Below are 16,906 nucleotides of genomic sequence, written 5' to 3' on the forward strand. Positions count from 1 at the left end.
ACAATTATACATTTTTCTTCCAAAAGTATTGAGAAATAGGAGAGTAAAGTTTCCGAAAAAGAAACAAAAAAAAAAAGGAGAGTAAACCACACTAAACTAAGAAAAAATCATCTACAACGGACTCAGCTGAGAGGGTAATCATGCTTGTTCTCACTCGACCACCCATTTTGATATCATTTTGATTGTTTTTTACTTAATATTTGATCAGAATGACAAACTATGACAAAAATGAAAGTCGTACATGTATATCAAACGTGACAAAAATAATACTTGAGAATTGTACTAAATTTAGAAATGATCTAAATAAATGTGAGCCCAAAAATAAAAATAATTATGAAATGATTTCTTTAAACTTGCTACTTATAACACTAATCAATAACATGTTAAAATTGCTATTATTATTATTATTATTATTATTATTATCCAATTAAATATTACAATTAACATGTGTGTGGACTTCAAAGTTAAATTGTCACCTATAATTATTATTGCTTTCAAGTGCGTACGTGCCTTTTCTTTTTTGCGATATCATATCCCCCAACTTTGGATTACCTGTTTCCACTCACAACAAATTTTAACAATTCTTTCATCTTTATTTTCCACCAACTTTTGCCCTCTATTTCTTGGGTAGCTATAATATGATGCTCACATTTCAAAAGCTTACTTTGCTGGTGGCCACAAAATATAAGATTCAATTCTTATTAATCTCCTCCAAATCTCTAAAGTAGAAGCTGATAGGACAAATTAGTTCTATGAATTTTGTGGATATATTAATGTGTATAGAAATTGTATGAAAATATACATAGATAGGAGAAAATATGTGAAATTGGCTCTAAGTGGCCTTTATTATTCAATGTTTAGAGAGAGAGAGAGCAGGGAGTATAGAGAAAATGGTCTCTCCTTCACTTGTGAGTCAGTTGCCTTTATATAAGCCCAAAACATTGACTAACCGACTTTGACCCGATCTGTTTGATCCTGACCCGACTACAAAACAAGGGCATGGAACATATAAGTCAGGGAGGTCAAACCCGGGGAATATTTCCTATCAGAAGCAATAGAAGCTCTCAGGATTAGGATTAGGGATGTCAATTTTAGCTCGAAATTTATGGGCTAGTCCGATAAAACTACAAAATTTTAGGATTTGGGTCAAAATATTTTACCCCGATAAATATGAAATTGGTAAGTTCGATGGCCTAAACGGGCTAGCCTAATAACCTAAGCCACTTAATCCTATTTTTTGTTACATAAGTGATATGGAACAAAATATATATTGAGTTTATATGTAAGTTCATACTTAGTATTTTTTTTAAACTAAATTTTAAATAAAATTTTAATAAATTTATTACAAAATAAAATATTTTTTATGAAAATAAATAATTATAAAAAAAACTTACTATAAACATTATATTATAGTGTAAGTTTATTAATTATTTTTAGTTGAAATTTGAAAATGAAGGTTTAAATTGGTTGAATGATATATAAGTTTATATTTATTAGTGTAAATATGTCAGTTTACTAAAATTAAAAGTTTATAATGTTTATTTGAAAATTTTAAAAGTTTTAGTTGAACCCACCTAATAAGCCCGACAGCCCGAGATTTAGGGTTAGGGAAAAAAATGTAAACCCAAAAAAGAAAAAAGAAAAAAAAAAGAAATCAATTAACCTAAGCCTATAAGCCCGACAGCTCGATATGTTAGCACAAAACCGAACAGGCTAGACCGATTGACATCTGATCCCTAATTAGGGTGCAATCATTTTAATTAAGAACTGAATCAAATAGTTGAAAGAAACCACATATATATGTTTTTAAGAAAATCATATTTTTGTCTGACCGGGTCTTCCTAATGTGGTTTATTTCTCATGTGTAGTTTGCATTTTATTACACAATAACCGGATTTACCAATGCACACCCCTAACTAGTGGCTACAAGTTTTCCAAGTCACAAAAAAAATCATATTTTGATAGGTATTTTTACATTTTTAAAAATTCAAACAATATGGTCGAACTATATTTAAATGTTTATGTTAATTTATGTTTTATTATAGATATTTAATTTTTATTTTTGTGGCTTATCTTGAATTTTGTTGAAATAATGATTAAAAAGGCAATGGTGGGCAATCATAGATAATTGGCCATCACTGTTATTAGGAGTTGACTTGAGAGCTAGAATGAAATGTCTTATTTAGTCTATATTTCATCCAATATTGTGTTTGATTGTACAAGTTCGTTGAAATGTCATGAATGAGATGTTTAACTTGGTGCTTTTAGACAGTTCTTATATCGTGGACCGCGGTCCACAATGTATTGTGGACCGTGGTACCAAAACGACGTCGTTTTAGTAAGTGGGAAACGTAGCCCGTAATTAACACTACAGTTCATCTCAAAAGATACTGCCTTACATTTGTTTTGATATTATCGAATGAAACTGTAGTTATATCGAAATGTAACTGTAGTTGTGTTGAAATGTAACTACAGTGTATATGAACTGATACTGTATAACAGTTTCACATTTGTGTTTTATATTATCAAATGAAACTGTAGTTATATCAAAATGTATCTGTAGTTGTGTTGAAATGTAACTGCAGTTGTGTTGAAATGTAACTGCAGTGTATATGAACTGAAAGTGAGTGGCGTGAATTCATCTGTCTGTTTTCATTAATTAAAACGACGTCGTTTTGATGCGCAGTCCATGATATAATTTGCGGCTTTTAGAGTGTTTGAATGCAATTAGCTGTAAGAAGATAGTAGAGTAACATTACAAAATCATAAATTGGATTTGGGTATCCTGGAACTCTTTTACACACACATCTTTCCTAGAATATTAAGAATTACTGTACATAATCATTAGGTCAATACTTTCAAAGTGTTGCCTCATACCCGGTGTTGATGCATCTTCATGCATGGGCATTGACTTTTAAATGCCTTTAATGGTGTCTGAAACACGTATAAAAGATTCGGATTCTAAATTTAGATCGTCCATGATACTGTGATTTATCTTTCTAGATTAAGACTATTATGTTAATTTGATGCACAATATTTATTGATGCCCGATATATACATTAGGTAGTTATACTAGCCAAAAACTCAAGTGTTGTGAGCTTGTGGGCCATTGCTGGTCATGGATGTCAAAATCCAAACAAAGAGGCTCGACACCATTAGTACAAGAGGTCACATCTATCACCACTAAGCAAATTATCACATCAACGGTTACCACGTGACACGATTGACTTGGGCACCCAACTACAAAGCGTCACGATGGTTTTGCTAGTAGCCATTTCCCTACTACTCCAATATAAATATTATACACCACTAACAACATGTCGTTGGAGATTTCAATTCTATTTCACTTACATACACTGTACCAACCACAATAAAGTTTATCCCAAACTCAACCATGACAAGCTATAGAACATTAGGCCGTTCCCATTAGTTAGTTTTGCACAGGTTTTAATAAACTTTTTGACACGGTAGAGGAGAGAGGGTGGATTGGTACTCCCTGCAAATGAGGGTGTTTTGCAGCATTTGGTGGGTCCCCTGCCTGAAAAAGGAGCTGAGCCTCATATTTTGTTTTTGTTTTTTCTTTTTATTTTTTTTCTCCACATCATTTTCTCTCTCTTAATCACACTTACAAAAACTCATCAAAAACCACACCAAAATTTTAACTATTGAAGAAGGCCTTATTGTGCTTGAATTATTAACTACCACTTATTTACCAAGTATCTACTACGTAACATATACCCAAACTGAATAAAGCAATCATTACCCATCACTCTACATGATGAGAAGTTGTGGGATAAACTAAAAAAGTCCAGATCAAAGACTGACTTTGGCACCTTGCTTTAATTGCAGCATAATGGCACTACACCTTTAAAGCATTATATTAGGAATGCTTCACCTTTTGTAAAGATGGCATGGCATTATTAGGAACAATGAATGAGCAGTCTCCTTGTGGAAAGTCGGCAGCTATCTCTAACCTCTTTATTGAATGGGCAAATATAATATCAGCTTCAACAACTACTGGGTTTCTGGGCTTTTACTATTCCACAGATTCTCTATATTGGGCTGACATTTTGTGAAATAAGGAAAATCGTTAAATGGAATCAAATGTATCCAAGTTCTGTCCCATCAATATGGATTTGGACCAAACCCAACGGGGTAGCTCAAGTGGCAAGTGAGCTCTCTTTGTGGGGAGGAATTTCCGGAGAACCCGGGTTCAATTCCCACAAGTGACAATTCCTCCTTTTTTTCTGTCCGTTAAACGGACAGAGAGAAAGACCCTGTATATTTACCAACAAAAATATATATATATATGGATTTGGACCAATCCATTGTCTTATTGACGTTTTCCTCCATTACTTGTATAAAAGATTACTTGTTCTCCTTTACATATAGATTTAGTCATAAACTTCATTCCAAATAGACCACTTTAAATTAAGTTAACTAAATAATGGTTTTTTTAGTACTATTAAATAATGGTTTTAACACACTTAAATATACATAATTATTATATTTCTAATGATAGAAATTGCTCTCGATTGAGCTCGTCACACATGTTTTTCTAATGCAGTTTATCTCTTCTATATGATTTACAGACTATTGTGCATAAGTATGATTTATCTGAACATATCCTCAAGTTGTAGTGGGTTCCCACGTTACCCAAAAATTTGATTTAAAAAAAGAAGCTAGAATAGGTGTAGCCAGGGATTATGCCCAATGTAAGTAGATCCATCCTGCCCACTGACACTTAATCATGTTTGTTGAGTCATTAAGTTACTTTGATTTACATTCTCTCAAATGATCTGGCAGGTCGAGGTGTGGGGGACCGGTGAGATTGGCGATTCAACCTTTTGAGAAGAAAGAAAAAAACTAGGATATGATTTTACTATCCATTAATTCTTGAGTAACTATATTGAAATAAATGGTGTGCTATTTAAGATTCATAATTATACGTTTACTCAATTAAATAGGGTGTGGGAATTAAAGAACAGAAGCCGTATAGGAAAGAGTTAGGTAAACGGTGGATTTGAATTCTCAATTATTATGATATTAGTATCCCATGCATTGCATGCAGGTTAACATGCCGGCTTTGAAATTTCAACGGATATCCAAGTTGATAACTTCAATATACCAAGGAAAACAATGGATACATTTCTGGGTTTTTGTGATGAAGATGAAGAAATCCATCTTTTCAATATGGGTTAGTTGGAATGACTATCTGCAACTCCCCCGTCATTAGTGATTCTTTTGTGATAGTGCTGGTTAAAATAACCGTAGTCCAAAAATTGGATGTGGCAATTCACATGGCATGCAAGAAAACAAGCAAAGTAGCATATGTGCAACTCTAGCAAATTAAATTAATTAGACCGTTGGATTGAATAATTACAAAGTTCTAAGTTTTACTCTTAATGGAAGTAATTTATTGGTCTTCTTCGTTTGAGTGGATTAGACAATATAATCAGTCATGGGCAATGCTGCCTTTAGTAGTCACTGCGGAGGTTCCAAGTTCGACCCCTGCTAACTTATTAATTTGAGTCAATCAGTTATGATCAACCTAAATTAGGGTGTGTTTAATTTGAAACCCGTTCCGGGTTTCCCGTGTTCGACAATCAGAAAAATTTAAAGTCAATGAAAAATAATGAGTTGGTCAATGAAAAATAGCTAACATTTTAAGGAAAATGACTTGCCCACTCTCACCCCCACCCCACCCACCACCATCCACCTCCTCACTCCACCCACCACCTCCATCGTTACCACCCCGCCACCAACACCATTGTATATTTTAAATTAAAAATAATTGTGCTCAATTTTCAAAAAATAAACCAAATACATCAAAGACAATTTTCTGAAATGCAGCCAAACACTAGAAAGAAAAATATTTTTTGAAAAATAACTCATTTTTCATAAAACATTTTTCAAAAGTCATTTTTACGCTTTCCAAACAAACCCTTAATTTACCTTATTGGTCCTTTAATTTGTTGGCTAGGCACTTAAGCTTACAAAGCGATTGCACACTTTGAACTAATGACTTGTCATTGGAAAACAAGTAGGATATGTGAATGGGGTTTTATGTTTATGTTTAAAAGAAGGAAATTAAAGAAAAGGGAAAGGGAAGGGAATCACAGTGATTCCAAGAAGAAAAAGACAAAAAGAAGGATTGGTAAGAAGAGAGGATAGGGAAAGGGAGAAGAGAGAGTAGAGAGGGAGGGGGGTTAAGGTACACACAGATGTGGAGATTGTCGACCTAAAATTGGCAAACGGCAAATCCCATGTCTGAAAACGCAGCATCTATACATCCGGCACACAAGACCAGCGTGTGTACTTTGACAACGACTCCACCAAACAACAGTCAAACATTTGCTACAGTTTTGTATGTATGACGCCGCGCGCGTGCCCATCAGAATCACCGACCGTTTGACCCCTGACAGACACCTTATTCTCCCCGTCATAGCCCTGCCCTGCCCTGCATGCCTTTGACAATATGTTCCTAAACATACATTGTCTCTGATCTGCGTGTGTAGATCAGATGAGAATCAACGGCTGAAGAGATAGGGCGCATGGGAGCTACGGTGAGGGAGAAAACAGGACGGCCACGTGATTGGGAATATAGGCGTACGGAGAGGGGAATCTGAAGATAACGACGGAGGAGGGGGCAATCAAATAATGGCAGCTCCACGCTAACCCGACAATCATGATATTGTCTCTACTCATTCAATCTCCTCTATCAGTCCATCCCATAATCTTCTTTTCCCTGTTCTTACACGCTCAACACCCTTTGCTTTACTCCAATGCTAGCTCCATCTATCATAGCCTCGGGTCCGTGGTCTATTAACCCTTATTCTTCGTGGTACTGAACAAATCACACAAGACAGGTAAATCACACTTTCAAAACTATGTAATTAATACGCTCGATCAAGAGAATGCCGGTAAAAATCGAGGAGTGTACTTAGGAGTTGTGATGAGTAGGCGGCAGCATAATAGCAAGGGAATTGAGCACACTGCACACACACGAGGCCGGCCATGTTGCAAATGCATGCCATATAATAACACTTTGGCAGTGAATATACTACTAATGGGTAGGGGCGGTAATTGAGTACGGAGCAGTACGCACCATATGTATAATTATAATAATAATTTAATATTATTATGAAACTGCGCCTAAATTTGAATTATAGACAGCCTTCATAGTAAAAACCCATACTCACCATTAGTCCATTATATACTACTTCCTAGTCCTAAAATAATTGTATATATAAATAATGTATAATAAATCCTACTGCTCTAATGTAGTGTTCAGCCTCAAAACCTTAATACATGCATATATAGTATGTGTGTATGTATCATTTTTGTAAACATGTTACAATGTTGTACTATATATATGAAAAGTTTAACGATATTGAAAAGATATGTTGATTTTCAAATTGTGTGCACAAAAGCGCTTCTTAAAATAAATAATAGAACTATTAATAGGAATATTTTTTCTTTCTCCAACTTATTTCGTGAATCAAACATACATGTTGTAATTGTATAGAAAATGCTTTAAGTATGCTCAAATTAGAGAAAATAACTAATAGTAAAAATGATAATGTACCCTTTCACTTCGTCTTTAATTTGTTGAGGATTTTGCACAATAACGATTACTTAATGCAAATTATTACTAATCATTAATATCCTACAATAAAACAAACAATTATAAGTGTTGGATTTAATACCATAGTCATTCGCTAATGGCACTTATCGACGATGGCCTTTGAAGATAACTCATACTATCTCAAAATATGATTTTCTAATGATTTTGACACCAAATACTTGTTCAAAGACACGGATTAAGACTTAACACCAATCACCTGTCTAAGAACAAAGAGCAATGAATAGTCAACACTGAACCCTTGATTGTGGACGGGAAATGATAACTTAACAGGTGCAACCTAGCCTTAGATAGAAAAGAAGATGTGACACTAGTCACCTAATTGAGACTAATGAAAAACAACAATCTAACATATCTCGTTTCAAAATTTATTTTATTAATTTTAGATACGTTTCTCTCCATATATAATTATGATAGTGTGGCATGCATGTTAATAGACATTTATTCATCTGCATTATGTATGCATATATAGGGGAATAAGAGCCCCAAAAAAGGAGCCGACCCAAACAATGGGTGTGTTTCGAGCCGTCTGAAAAATTAAGCGGCATAGCTCCCTCCCTCCATCTTCCCTAAGCAGCAAACCCTGCAAAAGCTGCTCTCTCTATTCACACATATCCCTCACTGCTCAGAAACTGCTTCACTAAACACTACACACCATCTCTCTCTCCTCTCTCTAGCCTCTCTTCTCGTTCCATATATATAAATCCCACTTCTATGCTCCCATAAACCCCACAACCAAACTCTCTCTATCTTTCTTTTCTTGGGTTTCTATCAACACATAGAAGAAAACATGCCATCAGCTGATAACAGTGATCAACGGCGCGCTGCCAAGCAGCACCAAGTCGGCGCGCCGCCGCCGGAGCCGGAGCACCTCCGCTGTCCGCGCTGCGACTCAACGAACACTAAGTTTTGCTACTACAATAACTATAACTTCTCCCAGCCGCGCCACTTTTGCAAGTCGTGCCGCCGCTACTGGACCCACGGGGGCACGCTCCGCGACATCCCAGTCGGCGGCGGGAGCCGCAAGAACGCCAAACGCTCGCGCACCATCCCCAGCTCCAGCTCCGGCGCCGCCGCCGCCACAAACGCCGCCGCCTTCCCCGCCCACGACTTCCGCCACGCCGCCGCGCCCTCCTCGTTCCTCTTCCCGCTCGGCGCCGATCACGCCGGCTCCGTGCCCTTCCCCGCCGACATGGTGAAGCCGGGCTTGAACGTGTGCGGGAGCTTCACTTCCTTGCTCAACACCCAGGGGCCTGGGCTTTTAGCGCTAGGCGGGTTCGGGCTCGGGCCCACTATCGACGACATGGGCTACGGCTTCAGCCGAGCCGTGTGGCCCTTCCCAGGCGTCCCCGAAGCCGCCGCAAACGGCGGCACCGCCGCCGTCTTGAGCGGCGGCCCTTGGCAGCTCTCAACCGGAGAAAACGCCTTCGTTAACGGCGATTGTTTTGGCTTGCCAGATCTTGCAATTTCTACCCAGGGAACCGGCATGAAATGAAACAAAACAAAACCAAACCAAAATGAAATCATCTCTTCTCTATAGAAATCGTATTTTTTTTTACGAGTTTTAGGATTCGGATTTGTACGAGTTGAAATGGTAGTTTGGAAAAGCCTAAGAGATCAAAAATCCTTGTAAATTTTCCAACTTTCTGGAGTTATCTTGTATCGGTTGGAGTTTTATCAAACCTTGCATGTATGTCTGTTTCCTTAATTACCTCAATCAACAATACTTCTCTTATGTTAAATCATCATTTGTTTAATTGTGGTTAAGAAGTCAAATCAATAATGTTCTTCCACCTCCGCACAAATCAAAAAACATAATGGACCCCTCAATCAAGTGCACGGCAACCATTCATGATCTTCTGTTCTCTTCCAGTCCAGGTTAATCATGGTAAAAACAGAACTATCATTGCCATCTTCAAGTACTCTCAGACATGCCCGTGTTCATTAGGTAGTCCAAATAGTCAAAATTTACCGTTCAGTTTGAAAATTTGAAATATAGATTGATAAAACTCTAATCTTGCCATAAAAAGATTAGAAATTTCTTCCTTCAAGAGTGAGGGGCCTACACTCTAAACTAATAAAATAATGAAAATATAAATTATGGTGATTTAGCAGTTTATTAGATGGTAAAATTAATACTTTAATCTCACTATATTAGATGTAATTTATATATATTTAATAATAAAGTTCGTTAGATGTACGAGTCCGAGCTAAGTTAAGTTGTAACCGAATCAACTCCAATATAGTTTAAGAGTCGAACTCATCTCAGTTAAGTTGTAACCAAATCAACTCCAATATAGTTCAAGTGTCAACCTACTGAATCACAAAGAGTCAATATCGCCTGCTCGAACCCACTTCCTTCCATATAGGAGTACAACCGAGTGCCACTAGACCACAAATGGTCCTCTGACTATTGGGCTAATACTCCTTTTAGTCATTGACTTTCAATTCGATCATAAATGGTACTTTGACCTTCATTTTTTACCACAAATAATAGTCCTCTTATGTTAAATATAGGTTAAATCTTCGTCGAATTTAAAATCAATGACTAAAAAGAGTACTATTCTAATAATCAGAGGACCTGGTATTAACTCTATAAAAAATTATAAGTTTATTAATTATAAATAATTTATTATTATTATTTTGAAATGAGTATTTAATCCCGTATGATATACTCGTATCTGATTATACTACGTATTATTTTAATACTGTCCAAAATATGAGTATTCGTTTATTTTCCGGATTTGCCACTCCGACAGTCGCCCTGTCATCGCCGGAAACATTAACGGCCGCGCTTGCTCTAAGGTTAACCGAAGAATGAGTGGCCGGGAAGTACACTTGAGGCTCTGTAGTCTAATCGACGATTCTCTCCGTCCGTATGTTGTAAGTTCGTCGGCGCAGGCAGTTTTCTTCTTACGCTTTTCGCCGCCGGGCACGACTGTCTTTCCGAAACTTCTCTCGTATTTTATATAGTAACAATGATTGTGTTTTGCAGGAGGTTATGCCTACTTCGTTTAATAAGGAAAATGTAAAGGAGCTATTAATCGCGCTCTCTCAAGTTTGCTCACAAATCAAGCGGTGGACTGTGGAATTCGCATCCGATTCTGATTCCGACGGCGTGGAGTCTGATTCCGATACTGTTAGTTCTCATCTCTCTCTCTCTCTCTCTCTCTCTCGTTATATCTCGTAATTTGGATTTTTTGAAAGAAATTGTGTATTCAAACATGCGTGCCTAACTTTGTTTGCAGGAAGTGACTGGAAATTCTGCTGGCGTTGGCCTTGTTCCTGGTTCAGAAGCTGAATGTCACTATAGTTTAGCAAAGGCCATCAGCGTCTTGGTGAGTTTTTTAACTGATAAAGTTATGAAAGGCCTTTAAGTCATCGTTGAATGCATTTGGCATGTTCCACATATTGATTAAAATAGTTATATTCATCATGTCTTGGGACACCATCATCTAGATGGTAGACATTTTTGAGCAGCATTTTTATGGCTTTCTTTTTGGTTGCTTTGAAGTTCAGTATATAATTTTGCCTTCTCATGGACAACATTTGCATTTCAAAATGTTGTAGTTCTGGTTTTGCACTGTTACCATCTCATTTTGATTACATATGCAAATGTTAATCTTTTCTTTTCTTATACACAGATGGGCCTGCTTGCTATTGAATATCCATATGTGCAACACTTAGTGGGCAACATTCTGGTGGCTATTTCTGATTTCATAGTTGCATCTGTATGTTATGATATGGTGCCACTTAAGTTCATTGCATTTGCAATTCTTCATCTTACTTAGTTACTTTCTTGCATTTTAGGGAAGTAGTTCGGAGGAATTTATGCAGTTACTATCTCTCTTGAAGTTGGCAGCTGCTAGTTCTTTTCCATCTTCTACTGGATGTATAATGGCGGAGGCCAAGAATTCATGTTGCAATTCAGCAGCTTCTGTTTCACCATTGAATCCCCACCATAAAAGTGCAAAGTGGCTAACAGTGGCTGTCATTATTCAAGTTTTACGTAGGATACTAAAGAACTTGAAACAAGATGCCGATGATCACTTTTTCAAACTGTACTTGGGTTTGACGAACTCTTTTATTTCAAATATGCCATGGGATTTGTTGGATCAGGTTTTTGTTAGTCAAACAAGTAAGGCATTGGGAGACCCCATTGCCGATGGTTTGCTTCAATTCCAAGCTGCAAAATCAAAGTCAGCAATTATGTTTCTTGGAAATTTCATCCAGTTGTTGTGTTCCTTGGTTGAGAAAGGTATTCCGATTGAAGCCGTTACTGATGATTTAGATAAGCACCCACTTATTTGTGAGATCAGGAACATCCTTCCTAGACTCCTGGGTTGGTGCCTTGGGAATTTGCAAAATTTTGATGTCTATATCTCTAAATACTACAAGCACAAGCTCCTGGTATGAATTTTCTTCAACTAATCCTGTTATGAATATAAATTTTCCCCTGGAAAATGAAGCAGAAGATTTTGCATCTTTCTAGCCACTCAAAATGTTAACATGCAGATACTCATGATCAGGCTTAGTTTCAAAATCCAGTTGGATTGTTCAGTTCTTCTTTCATGGCTGCATCTCATCCACCTTTACTTTCAAGATCTCTTGTGCCTACCAATACCAATAGCTGGATTAGAGTCTGACCAGGATAAATATTTGGAAGGCTCACCATTCTGGGAAGATACTTTTGATGCAGCAAAAGAAAACATCTCATCCAGGCATTTGCATAGGCTGGCGATTTTTCTTTTTCTAAGATGTTCCTTTGGCTTGGTCAATATGGAGAAAAGTGGTCAAAACTGTGCATCCACAGATCTCAATTCTCACTCTGACCCGAATTTAGATATAGAGCGTTGCACTCAAAGCAAAGGTTTGCAAGAGCTCCATGAGTGGCTCCAACGTCTCTTTAATGATGTTTTTCTGGACCATGAGAAATCTGCTGAATCTATCGTGAGCTTTCAGTTTTCCTTCCTACAGCTATATATGCATGAGGTTATTCTTCCCCCAGTAGTGGCTCTTTTAGTCTTCAGATTATTATTTATTTCTTGGATTTCTAAAACAACATTTGCTATCTAGGTGCTGGATTTGTATTGGATTATGTTTTCCTGTATACCTAGGGTCTGGTATCTTCTGATATTTCTTGTACTTATGAATTGTAGGATGATATTTTGTTTCAAATGCTCCTGCAACTGCTTTGTGTCCCACTTTGCTCTGAGAAATGGTGAGTAGTGCACATTCGATTTTACATTTCTATAGTTTGAATGCGCAGACTGAACATTTATTCTTGTTTGTAGGTCTGTTAAAGAAGGAACTCCATCCGCAAATGATAACGCATATTCTATTGTTTTGCACCTTTTTAACCCTGTACATTTATTTCACATTTTTCTTGCAGAGGTAAGTGCTACTTCACTGTTTCTATAGAATTGATACAGATTTGCAAGTACTCTCTTCCGTTCTGATGTTTGCACTGCTAACAGATACACTATGATCATCAAGTGCTTCTTGATTATCTCATCTCAAAAGATACAGGAGCTAGTTCTGCTGAATATTTCTTGAGGTATGTACAGTTGTACTGATCTTTCACTCTTATATTTTTACTCTTGGTGATACAAATTTGAAACTGCATGAAAGCTGTTTGGACAAGTTCAAAAACTGTATTCTTGTTGTGGTTACTTGGTAATAGACCTACTAATTTAGAGAATAATTGACAACAAAATCTACATGATGTGTTCACATTTTTTACTTGAATACTCATAGGTGCTTGCGCATGGTATTTAAGTCGTGGAGCTTATTTACAAATTTTGCGTGGAGTGGAAAGAAAGAAATCCAATTATGCCAAAAGAGAAGAAAAGTTTCATTAGATCATCTGAATTTTAAAGTGGAGGTGTCCACACCAGTGACAGATGGGCGTTGCTCACCGGTTGAACGAGATCAGAAGAAAGGAAAAGCATCTGGTGTCATTGACTGCAGAACTGAGAGGCAACCATTTCAGCATGCTACTAATTGTTTGTTGGAACTGAAAACATCTATCGAAAACCTTCATCACAAGAACCTTTTTCCATATAACCCCAAAGTGCTTCTCCAGCGGTGTGTAATTTCTCCTTTACCATTCCTGTTTTGGTGTTACATTTCTTACGCATTCCATTCATCTCTGAATCAATCTTATAAAGCCAACGCGAGGATCAAGTTTTACATGTTTATTGCAGCTTGTCAACGTTTCAGGAGCTCTGCCAAAAGCAGTAGGCCGTAAGAAGCCACATAGGTTCCTCACCTTTTCCGAGTAAGCAACACAGCTCAAGAATACAAGAATCACAAAACTCGAAGGATAAGACTGGAGAGCTGTTCTCCTGTCGTGTTTGCAGCTGAATCCAAATACTTGGTTGAAGAAATGGCTAAGATGAATGTCTCTGCCTGATAGCTCAGTTTCTGATATTTAGTTGACATTCGCAGAAAATTGTTTTAGTTTTTCTACAGCTAGACAAGCACTTAGGGAGGATTAAACTAAGTTTATGGGATTTTCATATGTATAGCTATGTGCTAATTCATTTTTCCATTGTAAGCCTAAGCAAGAAAACGAAAAAGAACTATAGGAAATGGGACCAGAAATGAGAAGAAGGGAGCAAAGAAGAAGCTATTCTTGTTCCATATATCCCACATCGAAACAAAAGGGAAGCAGGAGCTCAGCAGCGCCTAATAAAAGGGGGCCCAGGAACGACGTAAAACATACTTACCTGGACGGAGTCAATGAGCGATCAACTAGGCTCATGGCTTAGGCTAGTGACCTCCATTGCACTTTGGAGGGGCATTAGGCTAAGGTCTACCTTATAGGTGGAGCCTACGTCATAATTTGTGGTAGAGGGGGCTTGCGTTCGCGCAGCCCCCACCCAAATCAAGTTTAATATTTTTTAATCAGCTTTATATTATATATATATATATATATCATATATATTATATTATTATAGATTATTTAATTGTTACTTGGTTATTCAGAACCCAAATCAAGTTTAATATTTTTTTATCAGCTTTATATTATATATTATTATAGATTATACAATTGTTACTTGGTTATTCAGAAAATATATTGTAGTGTTTGGTTAGGTTAAAGAATAGAAATACAATAAATATTTGGAACACAAATTTATCCTTCATTCTATAGAATTAGCAAATAGAGATTAGCCTAATACTAGGGTTCTAAAGAATAAATAATTATTTTTCTTTGTTATTTTAATAAATACATTATGCATTACCCAATTATGCTAATTATGAGATTTATAAATAACAAAAATAAATAAAGATAAATGATATATTACCAAATTATGCTAATTATGAGAATTCAGCCCCTTCCAAGGGGGAATAAGATCTTCCCTCAAATACTATTTTCACAAATAAAATAATTTATCAAATGCAAAATAGATTTATTTTCGAGAATAATTCATTCCTCCTCTAACCTATTCGATAAACCAAATATATTCTTATAGTCTTTGTAATTTTAATTGGAAAAAGACTAAAAGTAACTTAAATTGTTCATAACTCATTGATTTGATTTAGATTATTCCCTCAGAATTGAACCGGTTACCAAACCAAGCTAACCAACTTAGTTCAGGTTGTCATTCTATTTTGTCCTCAGGGAGAGGTTGTTTTAACAGAGTTAATGGCCATCTTCTCTGCGTTTCAGTCTTTTGATGATGACAACAATTTCATGAAAACTCAAACAGTGGCAGTATCACTTCCATTCCATGTTAGCATCAGCAATGATTTCCTGCAGGCTAAAGCAGAGCTCCTCAGGTTTTGATAGCATGGCCATATGCCCAGTTGCAGCCATGGATTTCACTTCACAAGGAGGGCTGTTTTGTATGTTATGTATCTGAAATTCTTGGTCCATAACTTGGTCATCTTCGCAGATAATATAAACCCTTTTCACTGTACCATATTTGTCTTCTGTCAGCAAATTTTCCTTTGCCATTTCCTCTACAAAAAGAGCTCCTGGCCTGATTAACATTCTTCCTAGCTCCAAGTCCTGCATTTCATCAGTGAACTAAATCTCCAGTTTCTTGATCCCAGAATTGTTTATAATTGAAGGCTGTGAGGTTAAATAAAAGTATTGTACCTCTGGTTTGCTGTGTGTGTAAACCATGGCTTCCATGAAATTGGAACCGAAAATAACAGAAGTTGGTGGATTTTCCAGTCCTTTGTCAAAAGTCAATTGACAATCCATTAGAGTTTCCATTCTAGTCCTTCTAAAATACTAACGAAAATTGAAAAACCATCAATTACTCTCTCCTCCCAATTTTGTACCGAGCATGTTTGATACAATCAATAAAGTTATTACCTCTCAACTTATTATATTACTTATCATTATTAAAATCTTCTATATGCCCCACACACACACACACACATATATATGCTTTTTGAGTTGTACTAAGGGTGTGTTTGGTTCAAATATTGAAATCGAAATGGTAATTGAAAACAAATACTTGACAATGGTAATGCGCTTAAGTAGGATGAGTGACTTTGTTTGATAGTAAATAGGAATTACAATCTAAATAAATAAATAAATCTTCCTTATTTTTGACTTAATTTTTCCAAAGTAATGAGTAAAATGGTAATGGTTTTGTAATTATTAAAAGATTTGAATTTAATGGCAAGATAACAAAAGGGGTAAATAAACATGGTAATGTGTATCAAAACCTATAGTAGGATGCAAAAGTCTCAAGCCAAACACACCCTAAATATTATCAACTCTTAATATTATATACATAATTGTATCAGGTATTGTCAACACTTATCTCACATATTCGATACGAATGATACTAGTGTCAATTGAGCAAGGAAAAATGGAGTGTGAAAGGAGATTAAGAAGAATGGATCACCTCTTGAATGAGAGTGGCAGGAGGGGCGTAGTGATTGGGCATGTAGGCAGCAAGGAAGACGGCAACCAAGATCTTGTTGGGAAAACTTTGCATGGCAAGAGAAATAGGAAGGCCGCCATAACTATGGCCAACCAAAACCACCTTCTCATCCCGGGGAAGCCTGCCCAACAACTCCATCAACGGCTGCACGTAATCTGCCACCGTCGCGATCTCCTTAAGCTGCCGCGGATTGACACCGCATGCTCCGAGGTCCAACGCCGTCACCCGGTGGCCGGCAAGTCTGAGCAGCGTTACAACCTTATACCAGCACCAAGCTCCATGGCAAATACCATGGACAAGAACAATATGCTTCTTATTATTTCCCTCCATTGTTTTAATTTGTTTAAGTCAA

General features: G+C 36.7%; 3 protein-coding genes and 1 non-coding gene across 5 annotated transcripts; 3 read left to right on the forward strand and 1 right to left on the reverse strand.

Moving 5' to 3' along the window:
* The first annotated feature begins 8,113 nt into the window (after window positions 1-8,113).
* LOC116013996 (dof zinc finger protein DOF3.4-like) lies at window positions 8,114-9,387 on the forward strand. Its single transcript, XM_031253975.1, has one exon. It carries the CDS (start codon window positions 8,436-8,438, stop codon window positions 9,138-9,140), a length of 705 nt encoding a protein of 234 aa, XP_031109835.1. The 5' UTR covers window positions 8,114-8,435; the 3' UTR covers window positions 9,141-9,387.
* A 1,009-nt stretch (window positions 9,388-10,396) lies between these two features.
* On the forward strand, window positions 10,397-14,534 carry LOC116012137. 2 transcript variants are annotated; one of them, XM_031251611.1, is made up of 11 exons: window positions 10,397-10,528; window positions 10,641-10,784; window positions 10,894-10,983; window positions 11,290-11,376; window positions 11,456-12,055; window positions 12,161-12,637; window positions 12,805-12,866; window positions 12,940-13,039; window positions 13,123-13,202; window positions 13,403-13,732; window positions 13,852-14,534. In XM_031251611.1, exons 1-11 carry the CDS (start codon window positions 10,463-10,465, stop codon window positions 13,886-13,888), a joined length of 2,073 nt encoding a protein of 690 aa, XP_031107471.1. In that variant the 5' UTR covers window positions 10,397-10,462; the 3' UTR covers window positions 13,889-14,534. The 2 variants fall into 2 exon arrangements, with proteins under 2 accessions (XP_031107471.1, XP_031107472.1); XM_031251612.1 differs by having other exon boundaries at window positions 11,290-11,346.
* LOC116014533 lies at window positions 14,369-14,529 on the forward strand. Its single transcript, XR_004097404.1, has one exon. It is a non-coding gene; the product is annotated as a U1 spliceosomal RNA (small nuclear RNA).
* Window positions 14,535-15,156: 622 nt separating the features above from the next.
* LOC116014333 (methylesterase 10) lies at window positions 15,157-16,884 on the reverse strand. Its single transcript, XM_031254368.1, has 3 exons — window positions 16,516-16,884; window positions 15,753-15,890; window positions 15,157-15,662 (listed from the first exon to the last, which is right to left on the reverse strand). The coding sequence occupies exons 1-3, from the start codon at window positions 16,882-16,884 to the stop codon at window positions 15,369-15,371; spliced, it is 801 nt and encodes a 266-aa protein (XP_031110228.1). The 3' UTR covers window positions 15,157-15,368.
* Between the last annotated feature and the right edge of the window lie 22 nt (window positions 16,885-16,906).

This window comes from Ipomoea triloba, chromosome 3 (genome assembly GCF_003576645.1).
Source record: "Ipomoea triloba cultivar NCNSP0323 chromosome 3, ASM357664v1".
Lineage (NCBI taxonomy): Eukaryota > Viridiplantae > Streptophyta > Magnoliopsida > Solanales > Convolvulaceae > Ipomoea > Ipomoea triloba.